The 12031-nt window shown below is 46.8% G+C and overlaps 1 protein-coding gene across 1 annotated transcript in view; it reads left to right on the top strand.

Moving 5' to 3' along the window:
• Positions 1–2581: 2581 nt before the first annotated feature.
• ME3 (malic enzyme 3) overlaps positions 2582–12031 on the top strand; it is a 176234-nt gene continuing 166784 nt past the window's right edge. Inside the window, exons 1-2 of the mRNA XM_059708202.1 lie at positions 2582–2728; positions 3081–3278. Of these exons, the coding sequence (XP_059564185.1) occupies positions 3096–3278 (183 nt within the window). The 5' untranslated portion in view covers positions 2582–2728; positions 3081–3095. The remainder of the gene's footprint in view (positions 2729–3080; positions 3279–12031) is intronic.

Consider the following 12031-nt stretch of genomic DNA (forward strand, 5'->3'; position numbering starts at 1 on the left):
ACATTTTCATGGCTCTGAACCTGGCCTCTGTGATCCTACGATCTGTTCTAAAAGTAAGGAAGTTGCCATGAAACCAGAGATAAACCATACAAGCCAACAGTTTCTGAGCATCCACTCCATGCCAAGCACTTTCTTATAAAATGAGCATTATATCTGGATGTGCAGTTCCCCAGGAACCATTCTCTTCTACCTTTTGGTAGGAGGCTACCCACTGAGCTTTAGCAGAGCGCATGCATGCCTTTCCCTCTAGAGACAATAGTTTCCCAGCTCCCTTGTAGCTTGATGTGTCCACGTGACTTAGTTTCCACCAACAGAACTTGAGCAGAAGTAATAATGTGTGCTACTTCCACATCACTTCCCTAAAGAATTATTTGCCCTCCCCTTCCTCTTTCCCTTTTCCCATTGGCTGGGATGCCGATGGGCTTTTAATGCTTCTGTGGAGAGAACAACAGCCTGGAGACAGAGCCTGAGTCCCTGGACAGCTCTGTGGAAGAGCAGTCACCTCCCCTTGCTCCTGCCTTCTGCAGCTGCACCTGAACCTGCCTTTTGCACCTTTCCTCTGCTATGGCCAAAGATCAAACGCACAAAAGAAAAACAATATAGCTAGAATTATGTCTGGGTTAAGAGAATATAAGCCATGGGTTGGGACATGCAAGATGTTCATACGTAAACTGTATGTGCTTTAGTGAACAGACTGTATAAAAATTATCTTGGCTTGTTTGGGAGATTGTGTTGTTCACCTCCTGGTTTCTAGCTGAATTTTAAATGACTTAGGTTACCTATTAAGTGTCCTCCAGGTGAGATGGAGGTCACTGTGTCGAACAAAGGCAGACTCGTTCAACAAATAGTTCTTGACAATTACCAGAGGTACCGAAGACAGAACACACACACACACACACACACACACACACACACACACACACACAATCTACCCCCAGGATGTTTGTCAACTGGTAGGAAGATGTGCAAATATAAAAACAGTGTTGAGAGGAAAGTATCAGTTAATATTCAAGTTGACTCAAACTGGTTTAAGAAGGAAAAAAAATCACTTATGGGCTTATGTAAATATACAGTCCAAGAGTAAGCCTGGCTTCAGGCATTCAAACCCTATTGAATTAGAATCTTCATGGCTAAGCCTAGAAATCTGTGTTTAGCCCCACACCATCCCCCTCCCCCCACAACCAGGTAATTTTGATTCTGTGTCAGAAAGCACTGCTTTATATAGATCATTAGAGCTTCAAATTGGAGATTGGACTGGAAAGGGGAGAGCCTGAAGGAGAGGGTCACTCCTGAGGGACAGGAGGGGATCCCTGAGCACTGTGATATCCGCTTTGCACTTAGAACAGGCCGGGGCGCACATTCTGAAGGCTGCCTGCATGGGGAGCTCCGAAGGGGAGTCAATAGAGGATGATGCCATCTGTCTGGTGGTCAGTTTGAGCGTTCACAACCGCTATGAAAGTGGCTGCCACTTCCCTTCATTCGCCCTTTATTGTGCGACTATGTATCAAGCACTGAGCTAGCTAGGCAAGGAGGATACAGGGCTGACAGGCAAAGAGCCTTGCCTCATGAAGTTCACATTCTAGGGAGAGACAGACAGTTAACAATTAGAAAAATGAGTTAATACTGGCTGTGCTAAGTTCTTTGAAGGGAAAAACTCTTTAGTTTCTAGTGGAGGCCAACATTGGATAAAGCAAAGAAAAGGCCTTTGAGCTGACAACGTAGTGGAGACCTGAGAGTATGAGCATTCCAAGTAGAGGCAATAGCAGGTGCAAAGGCCCTGAGGTGGGAGGGGCCTGAGTGGGGTGGAAGCATGGGATGGAAGAAGGGTAGCTAAAACTCAGTGAGGGGGAGAGTGGAGTGAAATAAATCTGAAAAGTTGGCAGGAGCCAGGCTATGGGTTAACCTGTAAGCACCCAAAAGAGTGGATTTTATTCCACACACAATGAAATGTTTGCTTTAAAATAAATCTTCTGGCTACTGAGCGGACAACGTGTAAAATTAAATTCAGGACTAGATGGACACAAGGTCCCTGTCTGGCCCCAACAGCCCCTGGCAGGCTCCGCGGGGTCCCCAGAAGCCCTCTTAGTAGCTATGGACCCTGTTTCAAGCAGTGTTGCCCAACAGAACTTCCGGCAAAGATGGAATGTTCGTCCCTGTGCCGTCCAACCCCATAGCTGCCATGTGCAAGTGGCTCTTGAGCATGTGAAATGTGGCTAATGTGACTGGGGAACTGGACTTTTCACTTCATTCCATTTCAATTCCTAGAGCCACGTGTGGCTAATGGCCATGGTACTAGATGGCACGATGCAACACTGAGCACTGGATGTCTGAGGCTTTCTATTCCGAATCGCGGAGCCAGGGCCTTCCCCCAGTAGTGGGAGCTTCAGAGGGTATGTGGACCCCTACATGCTAACCCTCTCCAGGCGGTCAGCTTGTTAAGATGGAGAGGGCCAGGGGGGCGGCGTTCTGCGCTTCATTTGATCTCTGGGAAGGCACCCGCAGGCGGTTATGAGGAGCTCCGCGCGCGTTCCCAGGGGAGCCCCCGCACTGCGAACAAGGTCTCTGGGACCACTCTTTCTGGAACGCACCACCTGGCGCTCTTCAGCCGCCAGCCACCGCGCGGTCCAGCCATTGGCAGGAGAAAAACAAGGGCCCGCAGCGCCTCGCCCAGCCTGCCGCGCGGCGGGGGCCGCGGAGACACCGGCTCCAGGCGCAGGACGCGGCTCAGGTGGGCTGGGGACGGAGGGGACCCAGGCGAGCGCGATCGCAGGTTCGGGGACTCCTCGCCGCGCGGTCGCTTCTTCCCGGGAACGAGGGCAGGGGTGACGAGGCCGTCACCCGCACAGATCTGCTTCCTGGGCTTGCTTTCGCTTTGCCCTGCGCCTGGCGAGGCCTGCGCACCGCAACCCGAGAGCGCGCGCAGGTGGCCGCCGAGGAGGGGCGGGGCCGGCGCCTCTCAGCCTCCGGACCCCGGCCCTGCTCCCGAGGACGTGTCCGGGCCCCAGGCACAGCGCCCTGCAGCGCGCGCGGGCCTGCCTGGCCGGAAGGCGCCCCTGACCTTGGTTTCTCCCCGGTGCCAGGTCTGCTCAAGGACCATGGGCACCGCGCTGAGCACGGGCCCCAGGCTGGCTCTCCTGTCCAGTCGGGCCGGCGGCGCCATCCCGCGTTGGGCGCCCTCGGAACCCGCCCGCTGCAGCCACTCCAAGCCCGGCCCGGTGCTCCCTGTGCCCCTGAAGAAGCGAGGATACGATGTCACCAGGAACCCGCATCTCAACAAGGTAACGGTCCTGCAAGGTAGGATGGCTCTAGCGGAGATCCTGCGGCGGCGCCCCGCCTCCTGGGCCTGGGACGGATCCTCCCAGGCGCCCTTCCAGCGACTTAACATTTTTGCCCTGCAGGGGCTTGATTTATCTCGGTTTGGCTCCCCCACCCTTCCCCACCCCCATCCCTCTTCTGCTTAGAAAGAGGTGACCAGTAACGCAGGGAGCCCAGTTTCTTCTGTGAGAACACTATAGACCGGGTTCAGGTCTTCGTGGCCAGTCTGACCTGGTGTCAGATCTCCCCTCAATACAGAATAATTAATTCTGATGATCTTGGGCAGTTGCGAGTCCAAGTTTCCTTATCTGTAAAAGAGAGACAGTTGTCTCCGTGTGGTGAGATTTAAAGAGAAAATGGAGGTAGCGTTCTTTGCATAGTACCTGGCACCCTGTGAGAGGAAATGTCAACTGAGGTTATTATTCTGAGATAAAAATTAACGTGAACCAGGGAAAGTCTAGAGTTATAGACACTTTAGACCTTGAAGAGGAATCAGACATCTTAACTCAAGCCTCTCCTTTTACAGATGAGAAACTAAGACAAAGGGAACGTGCCCAAGGTCACCGACTAGTTAGTTCTGGCAGCTGTGCCACAGGAGTCCAGATCTGGATCTCTGGTACTTTGGTCAAGTTCAGCCCACTGCTAATGTGGTGCTTAAAGCACACACGTTTGTTTCTGGGGATAGAGTTTAGTGCCACTGGTTCAGAGGACTGAGCTGAGGAAGACGGAAGAGTATTAAAACCCAGGAAGCAAGAGGCCTGGATTTTGACGCCTGTCACCCTACACCTTCTCAAATTAAATTTCTCTAAGGTTCAATTTTCTCTGGCTTAGAAGGGATATTATGACAGATTCACCATTTCTACCTCATTTAGTTATTGTGACAATCAAATGAATGGCTGAATTTGATATACTTTAAATTATGTGAAGCCCTTGATAAGTAATTACTGCAAAATAAAAATTGTAATAATTTCTTTTTCTCAGGATTGTGTAATTCAAGTGTGGAAAACGTGTTGTTCAGAAATAGGGACAATTGTGTAGATGCTAAGTCTTGTGATTGTTCCCTGCAGAAATAATAGAAGAAGATAAGAAAAAGTCTTTCTTTCTAAGTCTATATATTATATTATATTATATTATATTATATTATATTATATTATATTATATTATATTATATTATATCCTTTAAATATTCCTACTTGGGAGTATTTAAGATGTTTGGTGAATTTGAGTTACTTTGGTAGCCAGTGTTAGAAAATAAATTAACGTACTCAAGCAAAATGTGCCTTTTAACTAAAAATACCTAGAGGGAGGGTTGCAGGCAAGGCTTGATCCACCAGTCCAGATGGCATTCCCTAAGGACGAAGGTTTTCTCTGGTATTTTGCTCTGCCAATGCAATGTCACCTTCATCTTCAGGTCCCATTCAGTGCAGTCTTTCACCTCGATGCTGCCATAGTCCTGCATCTCCTATTTCACACCATCCAGGGATAGACACTCTCTTCTAGTAGCTCCTATGGAAAAGACATTTACTCTGAAGCCTCAGAAAAATAATCCTTCTGTCTCATTGACTCTGATTGGATCCCCTTCCCATTCCCAAACCAATCACCATAACTTAAGCCAGTCAGGGCCCACATCTGGAGTTAAAGATAGAATTTAAGGTAGGGCCACCCACACTAATGGATTTAGAATAAAGGGGATGTGGTCTCCCTACAGTAAAATTGTGTTCTGTCATCAGAGGGAGAAGGGATGGATGCTGGAAGGCAGTGGCCAGTCTGGAATGAGGAGGGAGTCTAGGGTGGTGCCAGGAGAGTCCATTCGGGTTTCCATTCACCCTTGGGGAGAGAGGGACAGCAATGGAGCAGCAGCACTGCCTGGTAGCTGCTGTGAATCGCCTTCATCCCACTGGAGAGCCACTTTCTTGCTGTCCTGCTTACCTCCGACACTCAGAGTCTCTGAGGAAGGCTTGAAGCTTCGCACTGTCTGTCAATTAACAGAGCACCTGCGTTTACCATTGAGAACATTTTTTTCTGCAAAACTATGAACTCCTGCCCTAACTGGTTTGGCTCAGTGGATGGAGCGTTGGCCTGCGGACTGAAAGGTTCCAGGTTTGATTCTGGTCAAGGGCATGTACCTTGGTTGTGGGCACATTCCCAGTAGGAGGTGTGCAGGAGGCAGCTGATCCATGTTTCTCTCTCATCGATGTTTCTAACTCTCTATCTCTCTCCTTCCCCTCTTTAAAAAAATCAATAAAATGTATTTAAAAAAACAAAAACAAAAACAAAAAACTATGAACTCCTCCAGGGCAGGGACTGGTTTCATGCGTTTGTGTCCAGCAGGAGGTCGCTCCTGAAGCATCTAGCAAGGGCATGGACATAAAAACTAACACTATGGTTTTGGAATATGTTCATTTTTGACAGATCAGGAGAGGCCTTTCATTTGAAGCCTGAGGGCAGAGGGTTGTCAGGAGGTGAAGTTCTCTGAGAAGGAAGGGCCAGTGAGCAGGCCACACCTGGCTGCCCTTGTGCAATGACAGAGTCTGCCACAGCTTTGTCATGTCCTCGCCATGCGATCTAATATTCTTTTTTTCAGCATATTCTTTTTGTAAAATATATTTTTATTGATTTCAGAGAGGAAGGGAGAGGGAGAGAGAAATAGAAAATCAATGATGAGAGAGAATCATTGATCAGCTGCCTCTTGCACACCCTCTACTGGGGCTGGAGCCTGCAACCAGGCATGTGCCCTGACCAGAAATTCAGCCATGACCTCCTGGTTCATAGGTTGAAGCTCAAGCACTGAGTCACACAGGCCGGGCTCAGCATATTCTTTATGACTACAGAATTGGAACTAGATGATTCCAAGTTCCCTCCCGGAGTCTAGATTCTCTGAATGATGCAAATTCACCAGTACATCTACTTCTGTTTCATTTTTATTAATATTTTGCCTTTCTCCTAAAATTTATGTAATGACCTCTTCTATTCTTTATTGAGATTGTAGCAACAGAGTAGATCTTTGATTACATATTACAGGACATCAGCCATATTTTATTTACGTTAAACAGGCAACTACCAACCCTGTTTTACAGGGATATCTTCATCGGCAGGTATCATCCCCATTCTATTAATGTAGGAAGTGGACCCTCAAACGGTTTCTGCCCCCCAGTTCACCTACAGCCTCTTTTGGGCAGGGCTGTTCGATTTCCCACTCCCCAGATTGGATGCGAGTCCCCTCCTGTTCGTCTTACCACTCTGTGTTGATTTCCTTTTGGCGTGAGCACCTGTTATGGCTGAGCACCTTAGGGACAGAGTCCCTATCCTGTCACCTGACACTCTCTCTGACTTGAGATGCTCAATAAATATTTGCTCTTTAAGTGATCCAATCAGCTGATGACCCCTGCTCTCTGAACTTCATTGACCTGACTGCCACTTTTACCGTTGGCCTAATGCTCTCATTGCCCAGAGAAATGATGATAAACAGCCCATTGGAAGAAATGCACCTACTTGCCCCAAATCTTCCCAAACTTCAGGGTGTTTCACTGAAGGGGTGTGTGACTTCCCAGAGTGCATCAGCCTTTCCTTTGGACCCACACGCCAACAATGATTTTCCCGATAAAATTCCATGGACTCTTCCCTTGTCGTTTTTAAATCTCTTGATCTTAAAAGTCTTGGGGAAAAGGAATGAAAAGGGTGCTTAGTCAAGCCCCTTTGATTAAGGACTAGCACATTTCATGCAGTGGGACCCCCAGGAACTGCAAAGCACCGCAGGTGACCACCCTCCCACATGGACTTGATGTGTTTAGATCACTGACCCCGTAAAGGCTTGGTGGCCAGCCCTGCAGCATTGGCTGCCCGTCTGAGGCTGCACTGGCTTCAGCTCACTCCCTTTTAGATCCGGTGGTGATTTATTAGACTCCCACACAGCTAGGATTTGCCTTTGATTAAAGTATATGTTTTTGTTCGGTGCCAGCTTAGAACTTGATCTTGCCTCCTTTTGATGGAGGGCGGGAGGACCTCTGTGATCACACACTTGGCTCACTGATCAATCAGGAGATGATGGCTGGGTTGTGCAGAGAATTAGAAGTTTGTGAATGATGCTTATTCTGCCCTAAAGGCAGATAACATAATATGTCTTCCCAAGACCTGTTTCTGATGTGATGTTGGATTGGGCCTCTGATCGAAAGAGAAGCAATGGATTATTAAGTAAACATTGGGTCCATAACCAGCAGTTTACTCTAGGTTTGAGCCTCTTGTGCAGGCACTCGGGCCACTGGAGCTCAGATACTGTTCACACATTTTAAGAACAAACAAGCAGAGGCAGGTTGGAATGAAATCCTTTCCTGTCAAATACTGTCCTGGATTCATGGAATTGATAGCATTGGTATTAGAGCTTTGTGCTTGGAACAGCTAAAAGAACTTGTGTTGGTTAGGCTAAAGGTTAGGCAACTGTAACAACGTGAACACCAAATACTGAGGCTCAAAAAAATAGAAGTGTCTTTCTATCTTATAAACAAGTCTGGGTAGGCAGTCACAGGTTGGTATGAGGTTGGATTTGTTGCTTTTCCCTCATCAGTGTGCATTTACATTTTTCATGGTCCAAGGTGGCTGCTCTAGCCTCTGCTATTAAAAGCCAGTGGAAAGGAGAAATGTCTTTGAAGGGCACGAATTTGGCATTGCAAATATTATTTCCATTCACATCTGATTGGCTGGAACTTGGTCATATGCCACACCTAGCTGCAAGAGAACCTGGAAAATGTAACCTTTAGCAGGACACTCATGTCTTCAGTGAAAAATTCTACATATTAACAAATGACAGAATGGATATTGAGGAACTGCCACGAAATTTTTGTGAAACTTTAATTTTTTTACTGTGACCTTTAAAATTTTACTCCAACCTTTAAAATCTATCAGTTTCTCTACATCCCCACTACCATCAGCCTTGTTCACTCGGTCATCATCTCGTGTCTCGATTATGCAGGAGCCTTGTCACTGGTCTCTCATCTTCCAGGCTTGTTTCTTTCAACCGCTGCTCTGAGACTGTTAACCACACCTTAAGAGGCTGAAACCTTGCACACATCCCTAACCACTCTCTTTCTTTCAGACCCTATATATCCAATCCTCCAGATAATCCTACTCTATCTTCCTGGTCTATCTTCATACTAGATCTAAAATCCAAGCCCTGGTCACCATGAGCCCCACTCTGACCCAAACTACAAATATTTCTCTGCCGGATGATGGCAGTGGCCTCTGAGCTGGTCTCCTTGCTTCCACTTAGGTTCCTCTAGTTCAGGGGTGGGCAAACTTTTTGACTCGAGGGCCACAATGGGTTCTTAAACTGGACCAGAGGGCCGGAACAAAAGCATGGATGGAGTGTTTGTGTGAACTAATATAAATTCAAAGTAAACATCATTACATAAAAGGGTACGGTCTTTTTTTTCAATAGTTTTATTCATTTCAAATGGGCCGGATCCGGCCCGCGGGCCGCAGTTTGCCCACGGCTGCAGTTTATTCTCCACACTATAGCCAGCACGATCCTTTTAAGATTTTTAAAAAAATATATTTTATTGAGTTTTTACAGTGAAGAAGGGAGAGGGATAGAGAGTCAGAAACATCGATGAGAGAGATCAATCAGCTGCCTCCTGCACACCCCCCACTGGGTATGTGCCCGCAACCAAGATACATGCCCTTGACTGGAATCGAACCTGGGACCCTTCAGTCCGCAGGCCGATGCTCTATCCACTGAGCCAAACCGGTTCGGCAGCACGATCCTTTTAGAACTAAGTTTGATCATGTCACTCTTCAGCTCAGAACCCTGCGAAGTCAACATCCTTACAATGCCTTGTGTGATTTGGCCCTCTCTGACCTCATCTTTGCTACTCCTCAGCCTCACGCACTGCCCAAGCCACTCTGGCCTCCTCACTGTTCCTCAAACACTCTAAGCATACTCCTACCTACAGTTTTTGCACTGACTGTTTCCCCTTCCCGGAACACATATCCCCTAAATAGCCATGTGGTTAACACCCTCATCTTCTTCAAGGCTCCTCACTTTCTCAAGGAGACCTATTCTGCCCACCCCATGTGAAGTTGTAAATAGTCCTTTCCACCTTCTTGGCCACCCTTAACATGGTCTGCTTTCCCCCATGGTATTGGTGCTTACTAACATACCTTTTAAGTTCCTCACTTATTATATCTCTGGTTAATTGTTTGTATTTCCCCACTATACTTAAGCACCTTGATCTTGGACCTCCAACCTACAGAACTGTGAGAAATAAATCCCTGTTGTTTAAGCTGCTCAGTCTATGGTATTTTGTTGTAGAGCCTAAAGTGGACCAAGACACCGTACTCCTCATCTCCCAACGGGTCAGAAAATTGGGGAGTGTAGGATGGGATGCCAGGATCGCAGGAGGGAGATTTGCTACTCTTGGAACCCGAAGTTGATGCTCAGGGAGTATTTTCTCATAAACATGTTGTTATGGACAGTTGAATTGATTCCCAAAGAAAGTATATTAGGTCTTTGATTAGCATCTGTGTGATCATTATGAAGATTTCAGAAAAGCTGCCTTATGTTTATGAATGCTTAATTCAAAATGCAAAATACTAAGTGGAATCTATAACCATGAGTGTTACTGTAAAAGATGTAATTGTAAAAAAAACTCTTGGGAATAAAAGTGTAAATATGATTGTGTTAGGGCAGTGGGATTGTGGGATATCTATTTTCTCTTTATATCATTTTCTTTAATGTTCCATTGTCTTTTCAATGTTAGGTTACAGTTTCTGTTGGGAATTAAGTTTCTAGAACCAAGGTAGTAACATTCAGAGCAACTTTTGCAAGTTGACCCTTCTGTAACACAGGGGTGGCTTTCTTATCAGGTGGAAATGCCTGTAAAATGGTCTTATTTCAAGATTTGCCTGCATGTAACTAGTTATCTTCTAGAGGTGACAGTTTAGATTCACGTAATAGGAATCCTGCTTGTTCTAAAGAGAGTTGTAAACGACAATATCTAGATTATGTAAGCAGCTGCGTGGAGGCAGATCCCATACAGAAGTGCATGCTGTCGGGCGCAGACTTGGGTCAACTGGCACCTACGCCAGGCGGAGTCTGGGCTCTCCATGGAGTCTCTGTGGACACCTTTTCAGGTTCATGTTCAGTTTCCCTGTTTCCAGTTTCTCTTGATCTTCTTGGGCTTTTGTTGACTCTGGGGGTTATGGCTTCATTTTACTGTGCATATTTGTCATTTCTCCCAAAGGTTTCTTATATCATCTACCCTCTTCTTTGCAAATGCCAGTCTCAGAGTGGGGGGGGGGGAGACCTTCTGATTCATACGCCCATTGCAAAGGGGTCACTAATGTGCAGCACTTCTGTTGGCAACCGCATGGATTAAAGTCAGCCTCCGAACCTCCACTTTGATGTGGTAAATCCTTTGGGGTGGTGTCCGGCTGCCTCTCCGGTGCAGAGCACAAAAGATGCTCTATGATGGTGCGATGAAAATCTGAGGGCTATCCTACAATTGGGGATGCAGAGGTCAGCAGTAAAAGCATGCATTCATTCTGCACCCAAATGGTTGCCTAGCAGCCTGGTTAAAACATGACTCTAACCAAAAGGACACAGTAAAGAGAAAAACATACTCAGTCATTTGAGGAGAGGGATTTTTGATGGAAAGATCATCAGCTTTTGAGGAACTTGAATAAGAGAAAATCAAAGCTGCATTTGCTTTTCAAAGTGATATTGAAAGCTAGAAGGACCATGGGGGATTGGGTTGAATGATGAGCAACTTGAGAATATTATTCTTGGAGAGCATTTTGTCTGGGTTCTGTACTGTTTGGTGGTAGATCTATGTGGAACTCATTGCATACTTGAAACACCCCGCATGGTGTGGAACTCTGGAGAAGGCAGACTGTGCTACTCCCTTGGTTTTGTTTTACGTGGTTCTTTCACAAAACAGAAAGGGGGGGCCAACATCTGCTCACAAGGTGGCATCCCTTCTGAGTTACTGAGCTGTCCGGTGACTTCCCCAGTGGGAGAAAGGCTTCAGGTGCCCTCATAACTAAGGTGGAGCTGGGTCTCCTCACCCTGCAGACATCCCCCTTCCTCTGGTATCTGAGGGAGGTTTTGAGGATTCCAACCCAGATTCCCATTTTACTGAATTTCCTTTGGTAGGGAATGCCTTATGGAGCAAATTCAAATGCTAATGATAAGAACTAGCATTTTGTCAGGACATACAATGTGCCAGGAACTGTCCTAAGCACTTTCTATACCTTAACTAAGTTAATACAATACCACCACCTTCTGAAGCATAGTGTCATAGTACAGGTGACAAATCTGAGGCCCAGCGAGGTTAGCTACTTGCCCAAGGTCATGCTACTTGTGACCTTGTGACCAGGCTCATAGTGGCAGCGCTGGGTCTTGAGTCCAGGCCATCTGGCTTTAGGGCCCACATCCTAAACCCCTCTGCTCTGCTGTCACTCCCTGTGTGCAGGTGCCCTCTGGCTCACTACTAGTGCATGGAGTCTGATGTTCTGGGGCCTTGCTAGGTACTGAGAGGGGTGTTCCCTGCCATGGGCCTCTGATAGGCTGTCATCACATCCATGGTCTGTTAGAATCAGAATCTAACAGAATCAGAGTTAAAGGGAACTTTAAAGATCACTGGATGCCTTCTCTTCACCCTTTAAATAAGTGTAATTCTCCCAAGACTCACTGGTTTATTTATTAAATGTATTCGCTAGGCAT

The sequence above is a fragment of the Myotis daubentonii genome, chromosome 9 (assembly GCF_963259705.1).
Source record: "Myotis daubentonii chromosome 9, mMyoDau2.1, whole genome shotgun sequence".
Lineage (NCBI taxonomy): Eukaryota > Metazoa > Chordata > Mammalia > Chiroptera > Vespertilionidae > Myotis > Myotis daubentonii.